Raw genomic sequence first — 21,437 nt, forward strand, 5'->3', positions numbered from 1 at the left:
TCTTCAGCTTTAGTTATGGATTTAATAGAATTCTCCAGTAGAGCCAGTTTTGTAAAGAGAGACCCTTCTTGTCATGTACTGCCAAGATTGGTCTCTCTCTCTCCCTCTTTCTCTGTCTTTCATCTAAAGCATAACCAACAATTTGTGGAAATTAACTTGGATTTGATCACTTTGTCACATGGGCCAATGTGTATTCAATATGAGTGTAGACAAGAATAAGGGAGCTAAACAAACAGAAATGGTAAGTATCCCCTGGTGCTTCTAAATTGCTGTGGTCGTAGCATAGGTCAGTTACATAACATTCAAGTCTTTTTAATTTTTATTATTTGATTTCGCAAAGCTTTGTATTTTTTAATGACAAGAAAGCAAGCAGTCATGGGGCGACCAGCAGTATGACTTAGTTTTAACCTTTGTCAATCTTAAGTATTTCTTCATATAGGTCATATTTTTAACTTATCTTGTATCCCAGGATACAAAAGACATTAAGAGATAATTTCCTGGAACCACCATGCCTTCTGTAGTACCCTTTAAATAATTGTGCATAGCGGGGCTCACTATCAGGATCCTGTTGAGTGTCAGCCCTGATAAAATAAAACCTAGTCCAAGTTGCTAGGAGGAATTTCATTTTACAGATATGCAAGAGAAAAAAGGTATTCTGTCTGTGTAAAAACTGAGGGATTCTCGTTAAGAAAGTGGACGTAAGCCTGCCGAGATTGGGGATTGTACCATGTGTGTGCAGAGCTCACAGACACCAGAAGAGAGGGTCTCATCCACTGACACTGGCTATGGACAGTTGTGAGCCACCATGTAGGTGCTGGGAATCCAACTCAGATCCTGTCAGGAAGTGCAGCTGGCGCTCTTGACCTCTGAGCTATCTCTTCAACTTCTCCTGGCTTCATTCTTAATAAAAGAAATAGTTCATTGAATTCTCCTGGCTCAGCCATGCTCCAGGCAAACTCTCTCCCTACCACACCTCTTCCTAGGTGATCACTATGCCTATAATTGAACTTCATATTTCACCACTCCCCTGGCTCCTTCAGCAGCTCTCAAAATGTGATATGGACTTCTAAGCTGAGTGTCACTTCACGTGCCCATTCAGTGCTGGGTGCTACCCATACCTCGTTTATAATCCTACTTTCACAGATGAGAAAGATAAGATGGAGAACAGTGTACTCAAAGCCAGAAGTGGTGTGGAGAACCGTCCTTGGACCTTGTGATTTCTCAATAGTGTTCTCTACATAATCCCATGACTGTCACAAGCCGGAGCCTTTCCTAGGAATGGCTTGGAGGAAATAAGGGGCAAGGGTGTGAATTCTAGAGCACCATTCAGATCGCTGGAGTAAGACCCTCAACTGCAGCATCTATAAATTACATGGCTGTGAAAGAGACCCTTAATGTTCTCAAATCTCTTATCTTCAGACGTGGAAAAAATAAATGATGTGTGGAAAAAATAAATGATCACAGGAATGCTAAAAAGCCGAAATAAAATAAACAGCATGCAGCACTCAGCATATTGCCCTAACAGTGTAGATGAGGAAAAAAATTGTAAACCAGTGGTTAGCATTTTATTACAGAATGGTATTTAAGTGATTTAGAACCTATAAAAAAAACTCAAAGTACTGTATGCATATATATGCATAAATATAATCTATAGTTCATTTAACATGTACCTATGTACATTTACATGTATATATTTACAGTATACGTAACAGTGCTATTTAGCCATAAAGCAGTAGTGCAATGTATTTTTAAAGCCATTAAACGACCAAATGCATGATTTCTTAAAGTATGAGAGAATTAAAGGACTAGCAATTATGTAGCTTCTAAGTTGGGACATATTTCTGTTTTGGTCAGCTTGTCTGGTATCAGCTTACAGGCACAAGTTTAGAAGGCTTAGACACATTTAAATGTTTAACCTGATTTTGTTGTTTATTATGTTTATGTAATATTTACATAAAATAGGAATGTTATTGTTTATTTTAAAAAATTGCTTGTATGTTTAACATTTACCTGATTTTACTTTCCGCTGGCAGCGTAACATTTATGTGGTATGAACTTTCGTTTTTTTTTTCTCACTTGTCTTTATTTTCTTGTTTTTATTATTAGTTACATTTTATTAACTCTGTATCCCAGGTGTATCCCGCTCCCTCATTCCCTCTCAATCCCTCCCTCCCTCCCTCATCTCCTCCCTACCCCTTTCCAAGTCCACTGATTGGGGAGGACCTCCTCTCCTTTCATCTGACCCTGTTTTATCAGGTATCTTCAGGACTGGCTACAAAGTCATCCTCTGTGGCCTAGCAGGACTGCTCCTTCCTTGGGGAGTAGGGAGGTCAAAGAGCCATTGAGTTCCTGTCAGAAATAGTCCCTGTTCCCCTTACTATGGGAAACCAATTGGTTACTGAGCTACCATGGGCTACTTCTGAGCAGAGGTTCTAGGTTATATCCATACATGGTCCTTGGTTGAATGTCAGTCTCAGAAAAAACCCCTTTGCCCAGATATATTTGGTCCTTGTAGAGCTCCTATCCTTTCCACGTCATACTAACTCCCCCTTTCATATGATTCCGTGCACTCTGCTGAAGGTTTGATACACTGCTAGGTAGAGTCTTTCAGGGGCCCTCTGCGGTAGGCTCCTGTCCTGTTACTTGTTTTCTCCTACGTCCAATGCACATCCCATTTGTCTTTCTAAGTGAGGATTGATCATCTTACCCCGGGTCCTCTTTCTTGCTTATCTTCTTTAGGTGTATAGATTTCATGATGTTTATCCTATCTTATAGTTCTATATGAGTGAGTATATACCGTGTGTGTCTTTCTCCTCCTGGGATACCTCACTCAGAATGATCTTTTCTAGATCCCACCATTTGCCTGCAAATTTCATGATTTCCTCGTTTTTGATTGCTGAGTAGTATTCCATTGTGTAAAAATACCACAATTTCTGTATCCATTCCTCCTTGAGGGACATCTGGGTTGTTTCCAGGATCTGGCTATTACAAATAAAGCTGCTACAAACATGGTTGAGCAAATGTCCTTGTTGTGTACTTGAGCAAATTTTGAGTATGTGCCTAGCAGTGGTATAGCTGGGTCTTGAGGAAGCACTATTCCTAATTTTCTGAGAAAGTGCCAGATTGATTTCCAAAGCTGTTGTACCAGTTTACATTCCCACCATCAATGGAGGAGGGTTTCCCTTTCTCCACAACCTCTCCAGCATGTGTTGTCATTTGAGTTTTTCATCTTGGCCATTCTGATGGGTGTAAGGTGAAATCTCAGGGTAATTTTGATTTGCATCTCCCTGATGACTAAGGATGTTGAGCATCTCTTTAAGTGTTTCTCTGCCATTCTATATTCCTCTACAGAGAATTCTCTGTTTGGCTCTGTACCCCATTTTTTAATTGGATTACTTGATTTATTGCTTTTTAACTTATTTAGTTCTTTATAAATGCTGGATATCAGCCCTCTGTCAGATATAGGGTTGATGAAGATCCTTTCCCCAGTCTGTAGGATGTCGTTTTGTTCTGACAACAGTGTCTTTTACTTTACAGAAGCTTTTCAGTTTCATGAGGTCCCATTTATTGACTGTTGCTCTTAGAGCCTGTGCTGTTGGTGTTCAACTTTCAATGATGCCTGTTTGCCTCAAGCACAGGAAACACTGCCCTCTAGAGGAGGAGCTCAATAACTACTCGCTGAGTGAATAGATGGCTGTGGTTCCTGTTTAGACAAAACAACCTGTTTGGGAAGTTTATGCCTCCACCATTGTTTAATTTGCTAGACTAGGTAGCCTTGTTTATCCTTCTCTGAAAAAAAGCAAATGCAAATCATAGGTGTTTAAAACCAACTTTTTCAGAATTTTTTGATGATTCAGTAAAGAGAAGCTGGTAAGAAGAGGATTGAGAGGCCATTTGACATTTTTTAAATTAATTAATCCAGTTTACATCTAGGTCATAGGCTCCTCTTTCCTCTCCTCCCATTCGCACCTTCCCCTCCCACATTCCCTCTCCCCTATTCCTCAGGATAGAGGAGCCCTCCTACCCAGACACCCCAGCTCATCTGTTCACATGAAGATGGAGTTTGTTTTCCTCCCCTGTGGTCTTGTAGGGCAGTCCCATCAGGGGGAAGTGATCAGAAAGCAGGCAACACAGCCCTTGTCATAGATATTCCCCACTCCCCTAACTAGTGGGCCCACACGAAGCCTAAGATTTCCATGGGGCTTCTTTTCTTGGGGTCTGCACATTGTAGTATGTCTATCCTGTACTATGTGACTAAAATTCACTCTAAGTGAGTATATACTATGTGTGTCTTTCTGCATCTGTGTTACCTTACTCAGGATGATCTTTTCTAGTTCCATCCATCTGCCTGCAAATTTCATGGTTTTCTTTTTTAATGGCCGAGTATTATTCTACTGTGTAAACATACCACAGTTTCTCTATCCATTCTTCAGTTGAGGGACATCTTGGTTGTTTCCAGATTCTGGTTAGTACGAATAAAGCTGCTATGAACATGGATGAGCAAATGTCCTTGTCGTATGGTTTAGCATCTTTTGGTTATATACCCAGGAGTGGTATACCTGGATCTTGAGGTATGGCTATTCTAAGTTTTCTGAGAAAGTGCCAGATTGATTTCCAAAGTGGTTTCACAATTTTGCACTCCCACCAGCAATGGAGGAGGGTTCCCCTTTCTCCACATGCTCACTTTGAGTTTTTGATCTTAGCCAGTTGAACTGGTGTAAATTGGAATCTCAGAGTTGTTTTGATTTATAGTTCCCCAGTGACTAAGGATGTTAAGTGCTTCTCCACCATTCAAGATTCCTCTTTTGAGGACTCTCTGTTTAGTTCTGTATCCCATTTTTAAATTGAATTATTTGATTTGTTGGTGGTTAATTTCTTGAGTTCTTTATATATTAGTCCTTTGTCAGATGTAGGATTGGTGAAGCTCTTTTCCCAGTGTGTAGACTGTGTTTTCTCCGTCTCTGCTCATGAATGAAAGTGCCCTCTGTGGTAATCTTGATGCCCTACACTCCCTGCAGCTGTTCTTCCATAGGCGTTATGGGAGGACTTAATTGATGCCTCCACAGAAAGCTTGTGATTGGTTCTCATCTAAGTCCTGTGACTAGTGATGGTGGAAGCTGGGTAGTGGTTGGTGAAAATTACATTGCCTCATTTGCATGTCACATTTCTCTTCTGGCTATGTAAGATATTTGGTTCGTTTTTCAAGTCAGCCCAAGGGTGTCCTCTGGTGTCATACTCTGGTATCAGTAGACCCCATCAAACACTTTCTCTTGGCACGATCTTTTCGTTATCTTTATTTTGAGTACAGCATACTGAGTTGCTAACACAGAGAGGAGGGACTTAGTAGAGAACGGAGTTCTAGAGAGTGATCAGAGGCAGACACAGGAGGGAAGTGAGGCAGCCGAGACGACCCAGGACGGTGGAGGAAAGCCAAAAGAACTAGGAAGCCAAGACTATGGAAAACAGAAGGCTGTGAAAAATTAAGGGTTTTGAGAGGCTGAGCTTTCGTTGCTGAAAGAGGTCTAGTGAAGCAGCAAGCCATAGGGGGTAAGGTTCTGATCTCTAAGGCACAAGAGTTGTGATAGCTGCCATTAGGAGCTTCAGGATCTGAAACCCAGAGCACTGGTCTTTGTCCATTAGTGCCAACACTGGTGGCTGCTGAGAGCTACTGATGGCTGGTCACTGGGTGTGGGGCTGCTGCCAGTGGAGGTCCAAGCAGTAAGCCCCAGACTTTAGGACCTAGAAATGTAAATCCATTCCCTTGGATCCATAATCCTCTAGTTTTCAGGACTAAGAGCGATAAGTCTCTGCATCAGTTAGTTCAATCTATGGCCCCTGAGCACTCAAAGACCCAGAATTTCCTGTGCTGAAGAAGCCACACTTTGCTTTCCCATGGCTTCTGTCTGCATAGAGTAAAGGAAGCTCAGGATCTCGGTAGATCAATATTAAATGAGGTAATCAAACTCAAAAAGACAGAAGTCACACGTTCTCACCCTCGTGCAGATCCTAGTGTGTGATACGCAAATCCACAACCTACAACATAGAGGTAAATGTGGGGAACGCTTTAAAAACTTGAAAAGAGGGAAATAAGTGAACAGGAAAAATGGATGTAGGCAAAGGGATACATGGAACATGAAAGAGGCAAGGAAGAATACCGAAGGGCTTGCAAGGAGGAGTCAAGGGGAGTGAGAGGGGAAGGTAAGGAGAAAGCAACTCTTAACACACACTTTGTCCAAAAATGTCACAGTGAGAGATTGTTTCACTTCAGACTCATGCTATTGTGGCTCTTACTATCTTACCACCCCTCTCACACCGCATTTCGTTAGCCATATATGTGATAAAGGCTGTGATAAAGGTGTATCCACAGGGGTTGGGAACACCCAGGAACCACTGGTTTCTGCCCTGTGCCCAGGTGCCGTGTTCTGTGATGCTCTCGACTTGTGGTAAAGAGAAGCTCCTTGGATGGCAGGTGATTGGTAGAGGATTTAGAATGTAGTTAGGAATTATGCTGGCCTGGTAAAGGGATAGTGGTTAGATCTCTTCCAGGAGCCATGACCTCGCCAGTCCTGAGAAGTTAGCTGGGTTTCTAGCACGAGGCATGAGTTTCCTCCTGTTAGTGGGTCTAAGTGCAGCTGGACAGCTGTTGGTTACCACCAACAGTCAGTGGCACTGACTTCACCTTTATGGATATCTTGCCATACTGGTCATTGTTGTGGTTCATAATCGTTCCAGTCGGGTAGGACTTTTAAATGCCTCTCTCTCTCTTAGCGGCTTGTGCAGTGTTTTCTGGTACCATGGCTTCATGAACAAGACTAGATCAGTAGCAGTATCAACTGACATGCTAATATGGAAGGGGGAAATCTCATGTGGTCATTCTCCTAGACAAAGAACGCCGGGGACTAATAACTGCGCAGAGAGGGAGCATTAGGTTTTCCCATGGATGACTCTGTAATGGTTGGCCATACAAAGTGGTCAGCCCTGAGACCATATACACACGAACATCCAAATCAGACTGAGTAGGTTGTATTTATATATTTGTACATACATACACACCATACATGTAACAACAATAATACAAAAGAGGCTATCAATTTGAGAGTAGAGCGGCATGGGAAAAGTTGGAGGGAGGGGACTTGAGAGAGGCTGTAAGGGGGAAAGGGTAAGTGATGTAATTATATTTTAAAAGTATATTAAAAACAACTTCCCCAATTCCATAGTGATAGCTAATACCGTGTATGGTAATTTGTAAAATAAAAACCATTAATAAAAATATAAATATAAATTCACAATGACAAAAAAATATATAAGTATCAGTCAGGTGGTTGGTGACAGTATTGATGTGTAAGATATTGTGGCCCCAACAAGCGCCATTGGACCTGTGCTTCCTGAACAGAACATGGGGAAGATGAATCTGGAACTCTAGTCATTGGACACTGAAAACTTCCACTCAATAAATAACCGCCTTATCCGTGTCTGTCAGGTCTACTTCATTCAACCAGTATCAGACCAGAACAATGCAAAAAGATAGCAAAGGAGGCTTATGTTCCCCATGACATTTTATTGTGGAAAAGATAATGTGAATAGAAGGTTTCTAATGCTAAGAGCATTACAGAGTCAGTTTTCAGTCCTCTTGTCCTTCCCCTCTGACAGGGGCAGTAGTCGGAAACAGAAAGAGGCACTGATTGAAGACCCAGTGACTGTTAGCATGAGCCGTGGGACAAATTCCAAATACAGGCACTAAAGAGGTTTGCAGGCTCTGTGGGCAGCGGAAGAGCAGCTTCATGAGAATGTTTTTTTCAGGGAAGGTTTGCTACATGAATTATACCAGTGATTCTTCATTCCTGTTATTGTCTAGGAGCACAGTCTGGAATGCTGTCGTATATGGGAGGAGCTGAGGGAGACTCTTGCATCAAGGGGTTGGCTGGACACACAGTTGGAGCAACCAGGACAGACTAGGAGGGATAAGAAAACAAAACAAAACACAAGCAGAGCTGTTAGCACCATCTGTTCCTTCCCCTCTGTTCCAGCAGAGCGGAGGACAGAGAGCTCAGTAGTTAGCCCCTCGAAGGCTTTGGCAGACACTGGAGCCTGCACTCCTCCAGCATGTATTCAGATTATTTTTTTACAAGGAAGAGACTCATCTTACCCTGTGGCCATGGAGGATGGTTTGGTGGGCAAAGTAAGCTGTGACCAACGCTATGCTGAATTCCAACAAGGAAAATATTGCTAGCACACCTGCAATTCCTCTCCCAGAAAGCTGAAATCAGGAATACGCAGAACATTAGGCTGAACAGGCCGGTCTCATGTGGACTTCAGAAATGTCCTGATGCATCAAATGTGCCACCTCGTTCGTGTTCATCTCACTCTGAGTAACATTTTATTTTTTATAACAGCAAGGAGAAATGTTGCCAAAAACCCCACTTATTTTCTAATATTTCTAAATAGACTATTACTCGAAAGAAAGTCTTCTGCTTTTTAAAAGAAAAATCAAAAGAAATTTGTATTTCTCCAAAATAAGCATTGATGGCAATAGAGGAATAATCAGGAGTTGATTGCACACAAGCAGACAATCTTTCTCTCTGTTTTCATTCTTAAAAAGCCACTTGAAACGTGACAGGCTTAATTATGCAGAATTTCAAAGTGCTGAAAAAGAAATTCCGAGTATATTTTGGAGCTGCCAAGCTGTATCCGTTGGTCTCGGGCGGTCTTTCCAACTTCGCCTATCTGCAAATGTATTTTCTCACTTTTCATCTTAGCAATCACAGTCCTAAACAGAGGATTTTCTCAGCAGAGCTGCTATATTGTAAATAGGAGACAGCAATGGCTCTACTCTGGCAGTGAGGCGAGAACAGTCGGGTGGTCGATGGCAGGGTACTTACCACCATCCAGTAGTTTTGATAATAGTAGCCATTGATGTTCAGGTCACACAGAAACAGAACCACTCCCACAAAGGCAAACATAGCGCTAATAATGTTTATTACCCGGGTGCTTTTCACCTAATGGAGGCAGTAAGAACAGTAAATCTTGTAGAAGACAAATGAATTTAAAGGGAGTGGAGCTCTACCCAAGTTAATGGTTCTTAATCTTTGTTATCTTGTTTTAGTTTTTATTGTACTGAGGACTGAAGTCAGGGACTGTTGCACTGCAGGCAAGTGCACTCCCACCGACCCACATTCCCAGCATGAAATATTTGAAGTTGATAGAATGCCTTTCTCCTGTCCTTCTGAGGAGTTCGTTTCCTAGATGAAGAAGCTGTAAATATTGTAACTGGTAGGAATATAATAAACATGCAAATATAATCTGAAGCAAAAGTTCCCCTACCATGCTTACGTAACAGTTTTGTTTACAGTAACAGCTTTAGTATACACATGGACAGTGTGCAGAGAGTGAGGGACTTTGGAGACCCAGTCCTACATGGGATGTCTTCATCAACCTCTTCTCAAGGCTCGGGATCTATGGGGAAGATTTTGTTATTTCTCCTTCCTTCCTTCCTTCCTTCCTTCCTTCCTTCCTTCCTTCCTTCCTTCCTTCCTTCCTCCCTCCCTCCCTTCCTCCCTCCCTCCCTTCCTTCCTCTCTGTCTCTCTCTGACAGAGAAAGAACACAGAGTTGGTTGGGTAGGGAGGTTGGGAAGATCTGAGAGTTGAGGGGGAGAGAGAATATACTCAAAAAACATTGTATGAAAAACATTTAAAGTAAAAATTAAAAGAAAAAAACTCTACTTTGTAAAAAAAAATAAAAAGAACGAACTTAAGGTTTTTTTAAAGAATTATTTAATTTTATTTTTATCTGGGTGTTTTGCCTGCATGCATATCTGTGTATCATGAGCATGCAGTGCCTGGGGAAGCCAGAAGAGAGCATGGGATCCCCTGGAACTGGCGCTATAGAGATATTGAGTTACGGTTGAGTTCTGGGAATGAAACCCAGTCCCCTAGAAGAGTACTCAAGTCAGTGCTATTAACTGCTGAGCCATCCCTCCAGCTGCAAGAACAAAATTAATTGGCCATAGTCTGTGATAGGCACCTTGTTTTGTATTTAAAATGATGTCCCTTTTGAATCTTCAAGCCACCGCACATGAGATGGTCCTGGTATCTGACCCTATACATTCCTATCTAGTTGCGCCACCCTCCAAAACCAGAGCGTCTTTCTACATAACCTCTACAGAGGGGAGGCACCTCTACAGAAAAGGATGCTCTGCTTTGTTTTTGGATTACAGTAGATGCGACTAATCAGAGAGATTTTAACTCTAGCATGATCCACTGTTTCATCTGGAGAGGGTGGAAAACTTGATTACATGCTCCCCCCGAGCCCGTTCTTGTGCATAACCTTATATAATCTTGAAGCCATTTCTGATCTAGGTGTAGGGACAAAACACTTGTCTCTTGATTTGCCATTAAACCAGGAAACTGCAACAAGGGGCGTGCTGTGGCTAGGAGGACTGAACCCCAGTCTCCGTGGTCATTTCTGTGTGCTCTTATGCTTTGAACTAGATGCTGTCAATGGGGATTTAAAGAACTCACAGCACAGGCAATCTGCATAAGAATAGGAGTTACACACCAGTGAAGAGTGAAAATACAAGACAGAGCTGAGAAATGGCAGTGAACACCCAGGACTTAGTTATTGTAGTGGTGAGCATGTGGGTTTTGGATCCTAGATTCTTCCTTGGTTTTACCTGAGTGCCATGTGACCTAACAGAACCAGGGAGCCATCGGGTTAAAGCTTAAATGATTAGCTTTACTAATTCCCACTCTTGTGCTTTCAAGAGCCTGAATGTGGCACTCTGCCTTCCCCAGTAGCAAACTGAGTGCTCCACTCCCCTTATGTCAGCAAAGGCACCAACCAGCAGGGGTCAGAAAGCTCTTTTGAGAAAGAAGTTCCATGCACACTGTGAGATTCTACAGTCTCAGTTTTTCCTTGCTAGTAATTCAAACCAATCTTTAAAGGAATTTAAAAACTAGAAGTAAGTTTTCTAACTTACCAGACAGTGAGAGAATTCCTTGAATGCTGAGATGGAGAGTGAGCCAGAAGCCATGAACTGTAGAAGGAGACAGATCTGTGAATGGTAGGTTCTCTGTGTGTGTCGGGAATGTCTCTTTATACAAGAGGTTGGTCTAGTTATGTTTGGTTTTCCTTACATTCAGCTTAGTTTTTTAAGACTTACTCTTGGATACATCTTTGATTTTCCACCGTCATTACTTTTCGTGTAAAAAATACCTCTCGGTACAGATGACTCTTGAGTTCGTTTGGATGACTGAGCCTCTGAGTCAACCTCATCTTGTCCTCAACCTCATCTTGTCTATTTATGTCGTGTTTCAGATCGTCCCCTTTCAAGACCCAACACTTTGCTTCTTGATCTGCGCATGCGTTAGGAGTGAGTTGAAGCTGTGGTGGAGTTGAATCTGAAGTGGTGTGTGACACACCTCCACTATTATTTTTCAAAGTCAGAGCCATTGTTTCTCTAAACACGCTAACTCTTAGACACAGTGCTTTTCAAGAACTGAGCTGCTAACAGGCGGGGGACAGCCGTACTGCACAGGCAGAGGCATCCTAGCAATCTACTCACACATATGCCACCCCAGAATGGATATCCACCAGTAAAGGCAGTAGAGGAAAATGCTCGAGACACATAGTAAGAGGTGCTCAGCAACCCGAGAACAACTCCAAAGCCAATGTGCATCAATCCAGTTATGATCTGGACTCCCTGAAAAAGAAAACAAAGAGGCATCTTCATTCTTCATTTCTAGCCTGTGAAACTTCACGGCCACAGTCACTCCTATTTATTTACTGTTATTTATTTTGCCAGGTTCCATTCAACCAAACAGTGAATATGTTGATGTATACTGAAACAACTGGGGAGGAGGGGCCTCAGGTAAACCTTTTTTGGGGAGTGTGCATGCATTCACACACAAACACACACACACACGTAATAAACATTTTAAAGAAATCTTGTTTGACTTCTGAATGACTGACAAAGAGGTCTTTAAAAAGTATGACTACTTAAGCATCTCTTAGTATCTTGTGTGAGTTTCTTAGTTTGTAAAGAATACTGTCTTGCACAAGTAGAGTAGTTTCTTGTGCAGGCAATGCTAGTCATGAAGGATGGAAACAATGGAGACAAAGCCACTCTTAAGAGTATTAATCAGATGCCTGACAATGCTCTAAACATCTTGTATGAATTATTTCATGTCACTGTGCCAACAACTAGGTGGTAACACAAAACCAGAAGAAACCGAGTGCCCAAGCGTACACAGTTGTGAAGGGGCAGATGCCCAGAATACACGGTAATGGACTGACTCCAAAACTCATTTGCAATCTGCCCTTTCATGCTCAACTTGGTTCCACCCATTCTGAGTTGTCTTGGTTATTATAGCAGTCAAATGGATTTACTGTTTCTTTGTAAATTCCTCTTGAATTTTAATATGTAAAACACATGGTATTGCTTTTATATTATTTCACTTTTTAAATTTTAAACATTAATTTACTTTCTGCCCCTGGATGTTTTGCCTGTGCATCACATGTGTGCCTAGAGGTGGTGCTCAAGGATGTCCAAAGGGGGTGGTAGATCAGACCCTCTGAAACTGGAGTTACAAACAGGTATGAGCCTCGGTGTGGGTGCTGGGAATGGAACCAAGGTCCTCTGCAAGAACAGGCAGTGCACTTAACCATGGCACCATATTTTTGGTCCTTGTATTATTTGTTTTTAAAATGCTGGTATGTAACTGTTACCATACCAAGTAAGAGCTATTTTACCAATGATAAGGGATAAATATTTACTTCTTTGTAACTCTTATCACAACGTTCTTTGTTGAGTAAACATGGACTTCGGAGAAACAACAGCAGCTATGTTGGTCCAAAGCTTAGCAAAATATCTGCAGTTATTTGTTTTCAAGTTTATGATTATATCTTGTCTCTCCAGGAAGAATACAGCCACAAAAACTTCTGTGTTTATTTCCTCAACGAATAGGTACCAAATAAAATTAAACTGAATTAAAAGAAAAATAACAATTTCATTAATATGCTAAAACAATAATATATTGTTGATATGCACTGAGACCTGTGAAAGTATTGAACCTTCTCTCTGAGCAATTATTCTTGCACATCCACATATGGACATCAACCTTTACTCACAGGTTCCAAGGGCTGATGGACCCGTTTTAGTCAATGCGACATTTCGGACTCAAAACTCTTGCATTTGACTTCAGGTTTGTTCACACAAGTTTGTTCACACAAGATTGTGTTCTCCAAGAGCACAATCTGGGTACAAAATTCCCTTCCTTACTGTCATCTCGATGAAGAGAAGCCACAGCTTCAACCCCTATCTTCCCCACCCTTTTTTTAAACCTATATAGCCCTGACTCTATACCTCATTGATTAAAATTGCCCATAACCGTAGCCACTTGGATGGATAATCTACTTGTTTCATGCTTTTGGTGATTGTCTCAGTTTCATTCCTGTTTATTTTTTTCCCAGGTTTCCTTTGTGTTGCTGTGATAAAATATCACAGACAAAAAGTAACCTAGGGGTGATGAATTTATTTTCAGCTCACAATCCCTATTTACAGTCCATCGCTGTAGAGAAGTCAAGGCAGATATTCAAAGAGCTAATAATATCGCATGAGATAGAAATGTACACACACCTGTTATTTATTCATGCTCAGCTTGGTTTCTCCACTCTTATACTGCCCAGAACTCCTTGCCTAGGGAATGGTGTCACCCATGGTAGGCTTGGTTCCCCCCTATCAACCTAATTAAGACAATCCCCCGAAGACATACCCACAGAGCAGCAGAATGCAGACAGGCCTTCATTGAGTCTCCCTTCTCAGGCGATGCTAGGTTGTGCCAAGTTGGCAACCAAAGCTAACTGTCACAGTGGTTTTGAGTGGAGGGCATAGATCTTCTACTCCCACTGTCTGTGGTCCCTGGAGTGTTGTGATAACCTGAGATGCAGCTTCACGGTCTTCATAGAGAGGGCCTCGCTTCTGCCAACTGTGGGGTTTGTTTGTTGTTTTTCAAAGCGAAACTTTACCTTTTTTTTTTTTTAAAGTATGTTTTGATTGCCTATGTCTTTTCTACCAGGAAGAATGCTCCAAATGGATTCTGGTTCCACACAGTAAAAACCAAAGCTGTCTGCTTCAGAGGTGTCACGGGTGTGCTCCCTAACCTCCCTTCTGGCCTCCTTCCGACTGTTCCTTCCTCTGAACATTCTGCTTGCCTTTGTTGACCTCCTCCGTTCACCAAATACATTGCGCACATTTTCATCTGAAGATCTTACATTGGTCATTTTTCTCTTGCTCTGGTATGTCTGGCTCACTCTGAACTTCACTCTGAGTTTGGAATGCCCATCTTGATCAACTTCAGGTTGCTACCCACTCACTGCCTGCTTCTTCTTCTCCCTTTTGTACTCTGAATATTACTTACTTACTTATTTTTTTAAATAAGTATATACTTATTTATACTTTGCATATAAAGTACTAGGATTCGTTATAACATTTTCAAATGGAACTGTTGTTATATTATTTCTCCTCTCTTCTCATTTATTTCCGGGAACCCTCCTCAAACCTTCCCACTGTCAGAGCTTTCCTCCTGTTTACATGTTACACGTATCCTATCATCCAACCCCTTCCCTCAATATCTTTTTTTTCTCTTCTTGTGACCTCATTTCTAGTTTCATACCTTGTATTCACATGCATTCACACCTACCCACATACATACAGTAAAAGACAGGATGTGCATATGAGAGAGAACACAAGATTTTTGCCTTTCTCAGTCTGGGTCACCTCACTTGGTATCTATTATTTTTCACCTTCCAACGCACGCTATGGTTTGCACCCTTATTATGTATACAGCCTTATTTTCTCAGTTAGGTCATAGGCCCCCTGAAGGCAGAAACCGCGCCTGCCTTGTGCTCCTAGATATCTTCAGCAACTGTGTGACGTTGGCTTTGTGGGCCATAAGTTTGCAGAAAATTACCCTGTAGGCATAAGGTTGTTGTGTAATTCAAATTCTGATTTCTTACACCCCCCCATATTTGGTTATAATTCTTATTCTGAGAATCTCCTGTCTTAATGCTACCAGGAAACACTGCTCCCCAAACACTGCTCCCCAATTGTCCCTTGATATTCCATTAAAGAAGCTTACAGCCAGGGGGAGAGAATAGGACTGGACTTTCTGCCAGCCAGTGGAGGAAAAGAAGAGGAGAGAAGTAAGGGATTCAGCCAGGGAAGAGGTCCAGGAGACATCAGGAGAGGGGAGCTGGAGCAGCAAAGCTTCGAAGTGCAAGTATCTCTGGCATGTTTTGCTGGGAGGGAACCAGATTAGCTTAGATGGTTAAGAACAGAGTAATAAACTCTGAAGCTTATTAAAATAATATAATAGAGTCACAATCATTTGGGTAATAGCCAGGCTAAGAGAGAAACTGAGAAACAAGCACAATTTTATAAAACTATCTTAAACAGTACTCCACTTAGCAGAGGAAGATCCAAGGAGCTACCTTCCCAGTGTAGATTGGCTGCTGGAGTGGAGGGTGGGTTACTGTTCACTTTTACTTGCCTGAAACACTGTGACCACCAGTGGGTAAGATGGCTAGAAGAATTCTGATAGATAGTAAGAATGTATTGTTTACTGACTCCTGTAGCCAAGATTTTGGAACTGCACACAGGGAGATACATGAAACATTTTGGTGGGAGTGTGTGAAGAGGCATGGGGAAAGCTTCACAAATGATGGTCAGTTCTATCTAAGCATGCTGAGTCTTTACTGCAAGCCTGGCATGCTTTGCAAGGCTTAGAGAAACAAGATTGTTCAAGTCAACTTTTTTTTTTTAAGCAAAGCAACAAAGACATAATGTTTCCAAGGGTTTTTCACATTCTGCTTTCCCCAGAATGTTTGCTAGTAGCTCCATTTCCTTTAGAACAAAGTTAATTCATTTTTATAGGAATATAGCTTTATAAACAATCCAAAGACAGAAGCGAGGCTGTCTAAAAAGACATTCATAGCTGCAAGAGCAAGCAAGAAGTAGTTGGGCTCCTTCCATTTCACCCTTACTGGATCTTCCTGCTAGGGAGAGCCTTCTGTGAATTGTTAGACTCATGACTGAATCTAAAATAAATTAACACAGGCTAACTCATACACAGATTGATCATTTCACCCTGAGAGAGACACAGTAATCAGAATAGTCCTCAAATGTTTTTGCTCGTTGGATGATATGCTATTTATAACCAACAGATGCACGGTAATGCAACATTGAAATTCTAGTGTCAAATACACTCACCCCAAGTGCTATTGCTGCATCTTTCAAGTTGGTTGTTGTTGTTCCTGGAACTGGATTTGCTGTTGCCACGTTTTCTTGACCCAGCTGATTAGTAGGGAAGATTCCTGGAGATTCAATGAAGGAAAGTTGCCCAGTCTGTACTTGGTTTCCTATGTTTAAAAACCCAACAGGTTGTTGAGGATGAAGAGCCATGGAACTTGTTGGTGGGTAAGGATTGGGAATGGTGCCATGCATTCCAGGGTAGGTAGTTGTCTGGGAAGACGTCATTGTGTCCTAAGCCCTATAAAATATACAAAAGTAACACATTTACTAAGAAAAGAGATTAAAGGTTATGTTGTCAAGTGTCAGTTTTCTATGCAAATTGGAGAGATCAAGTGAACAGATATTGGCTAGTGATAAGCAATTGAAATATGATTCTCATTTGACCTTGGAATCTCATATACCCTATCGTTCAAAAGAAGTAAAGGAGGGGATGATGGGAATACATTTAGTTTTCAGTTCTTCATATTTAGTTTTGCAGTGTGCATGTGTGCATGCGTGTGTTTTCCTGAGTTCATTGCTTCTGAATGGCAGCAGAAGGCAGAAGGGGACTCAAATGGCAGGATTTTGTGATTGCATATTTTGAGTAAGTGTCCCTATTAAAATGCCAATGGTTTGATGCACCAGTAAGCTGTTTATATAATTCATGCTTCAGATAAAGGGAGAAGATGTCTTTTGACATCTGTGAAGTACAAGAAGATGACTTGCAGAGAAGATCTCAAAAGTGAATCTAAGGATATAAACAAAATATTTTTGGTATGCAGTTTTTTCTTTCTTCTTTAAGGATTGCTATTGATTTTTTTTCCAAATTTATTCATGGAGATTTAGTTTCAACAAAATCCTCTTAGCCACCTGAATAATGTAAGTAAATAAGAACCCTCAAGAGTAAGTTATTTAAATAGAAGTAGGAAGACCTAACAGGAATGGTCATATGTGAACTAACAGCTTTCTGTAACAAATAATTTTAATCATGGAGTACCTTCCTTGCCATCAATTTGCATCATTGACTCCAGTTATATGTTGCTATAACAGATTAGCAAATAAGGTAGTTACTGGGGCTTCTCCTCAGCAGGCTTCAAATGAGCTCTTTAGGATAGCATTCATTAAATACTACAGGCGATGTACACTGTGTTTAATTATAAGCATCAGTTTGGGGTTAGAAATCTGGCTTTGCCACCAGCTGTGTGTTTAGTAAGTTTGTTGAACTTTCTTTGCTCTTATTTGTCTGCAATACAGTGTTAAAAACCATAAAAGAATACCTTCCTTCTAGGGCTATGTGAAATGATTCCTCTTGACATGCAAATAATTATTGAAGCGGGAGCCATGCATTCTGTAGATCCAATTTCTGAGACTAAATATTACTCCAGTTCTCTTTCGTCTCCAACCTGATACTTCATTAACTGTGGTGTCTGGAGAAGCTTTCTTGATTAAATACCTGTCGGTTCCTGTATCTAAGCTGTAAAACAACAGCTGTTGCCGTTTGGATGGTTGGTACAAAGGTTGAATGATGGCAGTTTTCATAAGCTGTTGTAGGAGTTCCCAGCACAGAACAAGAGTGTGGCGAACAGCAGAGGCTGTTGTGTTATCAGAACTCAGAGTCTTTTGTGTCATTTTCAGTAGACGATGTGCATCCATTTGGTAAAAACTTCAGAAGGTCAATGCCAAGAGCAAGGAGACACAAGATCGGGATATCGTGATAAGTCAGAACAAGATATTTTTCTGGGCTTTAAAAAAAAAAAGTATACAATGCAATGATTGTCCTATGAGAGGGAGGGAGGAAGGGGGAGAGAGGGAGACACACAGAGAGATCATTGCCTATTTTTGACTCTGAAATTTGCTGGAGAAATTTTAAGACTTTTTATTTATCTTCAGCTTCTGATTTCCTATCTGCTATCTAGTTTCTGGCCATGGAGGTTTCACAAAGAGCACAAGCCACTAATATCTGACTCTATAACACTCCTGCTAGTCTCAGGGTGTATTTGTGTGAAATCAGGCTGTAGTTTTAGAAAATGAATAGGAAATGACCCAGTTCTATACTTTTTGATTCATATCCAAATGACATAGTGTGCAGATGTGAAAGTGATGCCAGGGTTAACTGATTCTCCAACCAAAAGGAAGATCTACGTGAGCGGGAAGCAGTGAGCTCAGTTTCATAGATTTTTTTTTGAGTTAGTATATTTTTGCTCTTAGCAATTGATATTTATCATCAGTTTTTTTTAATAAAAAGAGAGAACTACCACAACTATTTTTAAATATGTGAACACATAAAAACACCAGAGTTCATGTGGTTTTCCACAGAAATGCTCAACCTCATTAGCCATCAGGGAAATGCAAATCAAAACAACCCTAAGATTTCACCTTACACCCATCAGAATGGCCAAGATCAAAAACTCAAGTGAAAACACATGCTGGAGAGGTTGTGGAGAAAGGGGAACCCTCCTCCACTGCTGGTGGGAATGTAAACTTGTACAACCACTCTGGAAATCAATCTGGCGCTTTCTCAGACAACTAGGAATAGCGCTTCCTCAAGATCCAGCTATACTACTCCTAGGCATATATCCAAAAGAGGCTCAAGTACACAATAAGGACATTTGCTCAACCATGTTTGTAGCAGTTTTATTTATAATAGCCAGAAGCTGGAAACAGCCCAGATGCCCCTCAGTGGAGGAGTGGATGCACAAATTGTGGTATATCTACACAATGGAATATTACTCAGCAATAAAAAACAAGGAAATCATGAAATTTGCCCGTAAATGGTGGGATCTGGAAAAGATCACCCTGAGTGAGCTATCCCAGAAGCAGAAAGACACACACAGTATATACTCACTCGTATAGACATATAATATAGGATAAACTTACTAAAATCTGTACACCTGAAGAAACTAATCAAGAGGGAGGACTCTTGCTAAAATGCTCAATTCCTATCCAGAAAGGCAAAGAGGATGGACATCAGAAGAAGGAGAAAAGAGGGGACAAATCAGGAGCCTGCCACAGAGGACCTCTGAAAGGCTCTGCCCTGCAGACTATCAATGCAGATGCTGAGACTTATGGGCAACCTTTGGGCAGAGTGTAGGGAATCTTATGAAAGAAGTGGGAAACAGTAAGATCTGGAGAGAACAGGAACTCCACAAGGAGAGCAACAGAACCAAAAAATCTGAGCACAGGAGTCTTTCCTGAGACTGATACTCCAACCAAGGACTATGCATGGAGATAACCTAAGACCCCTGCACAGATGTAGCCCATGGCAGTTCAGTATCCAAGTGGGTTCCATTGTAATAGGAACAGGAACTGTCTCTGACATGAACTGATTGGCCTGCTCTTTAATTACCTCCCCCTGAGGGGGAAGCAGCATTACCAGGCCACAGAAGACAATGCAGCCACCATGATGAGACCTAATTGACTAGTATCAGAAGGAAGGAAGAAGGCCTCCCCTATCAGTGGACTTGGGGAGGGGCATGCATGCAGAGGGTGGAGGAAGGGAGGGATCGGGATGGGAGGAGGGAGGGAACCACAGGGAGGATACAAAGTGAATAACGTGTAATTAATAAAGAATAAAAAAATTAAAAAAGCACCAAAGTTGTGATGAAATCTAAAACATAAGGATCACAGCAATAGGAAAAAAACTAGCTGATAGGTAATTTCAAATAAAGAAGAGGGGAGGGTAACTATGATTGTAATTTTTTCTAGGTCTTTTCTATCTTTAAAAGAACGAGGATGATGATATAATTTAGAATGTATTATAGCATATAATTGTAGAAATATGGAATTAATAGCAGGGGCATTTTCTATACCTGCTGTGTTCCCCAGGTAATGACACAGAGACCTATTAGATTTATTGAACAAGCCTTAAGGTCTGTAACTGGGCAGATATTCATCTGTTCTAACTAAGTTTTCTAGCCTGGCTGCCTCCCAGCCACATGCACTTTTACTTGCCATCTTAGTCTTGCCTTGGCCTTCTGCTGTAATGCTTTGTCTTCACGGCAAACTCCCGTTTGTCCTCCTCATAGCCACTTCTCATGGCAACTTCTCCCTTCCCGTCTTCCTTCCTTCTCACTCCTCTCTCTCTACCTGAGATCACCAGACTGGGAATGGGGAGTCCCGCCTGCTCTCTCCTTTACCCAGTCATTGGCCCACAAGCTTTTTTATTAACCAGTCAGAGATAACTGGGGAGCACTGTTTACACAGCATCGATACTGTAGAGTCTTCATAGAAATGATAATGTTCTTAGCACTAGATTTATGTACGTGTGTGGTGTGTGTGTATATATATATGTTCATAACACACACAGACAGAGAGAGAGAGAGAGAGATACTTGAAGTACCTTTAGTAGTAATTGTAGTAATTATCTTGTTTCTCTCTGGGTTTCTCTTTCATTTATCAACAGTCTCAATATAGATTCAAGAATTGGCTTCACCTCTCCAACCCAGAGAGTAGAATTCAAATCCACCCAAACAGACCCCCCACCATTTCATGCCCACTGAGACAGGCAGAGTGGTTTTAGTGGACTTACGCAGCTTCCCCAGCACCTCTGGGCCTTTTCTTTTTCACCTCCAAGTTCTGTTCTGGTCTTGGATGTTTATGTGGAGTTTATAAGTGCCTTTATTTCCTTGTTTCAAACCAGCCTATCCCATCTTTATGTAATTCCAAAGTCCTTTAATTGCTCACCTTCACTCCATTTGTAAACTTGAGAATGTGCTAGAGTTTGTGTTTTCCTCTTATTTATGCTGGGAAGTGTGTTCTGACACCTCCAGACACATTTCCTGCTCCTTTCTCCTGATCTTTTGCTTGCTGACCCTCGCCAAGGCAGTGACATCACATTCTAATCCCTTTTAAATCAGAGGAGTCCTAGTAAGGGGAACGGGGGTTGTCTCTGACATGAACTTTGTGGCTGGCTCTTTGATCACCTCCCCCTGAGGGAGGAACATCCTTGCCAGGCCACAGAGGAGGACAGTGCAGCCATTCCTGATGAGCCCTGATAGGCTAGGGTCAGATAGAAGGGGAGGAGGCTCTCCCCTATCAGTGGATGGGGGGGGGAATGGGAGGAGATGAGGGAGGGGAAGAGTGAGGGTGCTACAGTTGGGATACAAAGTGAATAAACTAATTAATAAAAAGAATAATTAATTGAAAAAATCA

General features: G+C 41.5%; 1 protein-coding gene across 1 annotated transcript; it reads right to left on the reverse strand.

Moving 5' to 3' along the window:
- Positions 1 to 7,007: 7,007 nt before the first annotated feature.
- On the reverse strand, positions 7,008 to 20,879 carry Ms4a12 (membrane spanning 4-domains A12). Its single transcript, XM_060392640.1, has 7 exons — positions 20,815 to 20,879; positions 16,266 to 16,545; positions 11,562 to 11,699; positions 10,977 to 11,033; positions 8,880 to 8,996; positions 8,147 to 8,257; positions 7,008 to 7,952 (listed from the first exon to the last, which is right to left on the reverse strand). Exons 2-7 carry the CDS (start codon positions 16,530 to 16,532, stop codon positions 7,845 to 7,847), a joined length of 798 nt encoding a protein of 265 aa, XP_060248623.1. The 5' UTR covers positions 16,533 to 16,545; positions 20,815 to 20,879; the 3' UTR covers positions 7,008 to 7,844.
- Positions 20,880 to 21,437: the final 558 nt, after the last annotated feature.

Source organism: Meriones unguiculatus, chromosome 1 (genome assembly GCF_030254825.1).
Source record: "Meriones unguiculatus strain TT.TT164.6M chromosome 1, Bangor_MerUng_6.1, whole genome shotgun sequence".
NCBI classification, from domain to species: Eukaryota; Metazoa; Chordata; class Mammalia; order Rodentia; family Muridae; genus Meriones; species Meriones unguiculatus.

Excerpts from the sequence above, each read along its gene's own strand:
- Ms4a12 (XM_060392640.1), bottom strand. The coding sequence starts at position 16,532 with ATGACGTCTTCCCAGACAACTACCTACCCTGGAATGCATGGCACCATT. Across the intron at positions 11,700-16,265 it reads ATGCAGCAATAGCACTTGGG|GGAGTCCAGATCATAACTGG; the intron begins GTGAGTGTATTT and ends TTTCTTTTTCAG. Across the intron at positions 11,034-11,561 it reads CATTCTGGGGTGGCATATGT|TTCATGGCTTCTGGCTCACT; the intron begins GTGAGTAGATTG and ends CTCCTTCTACAG.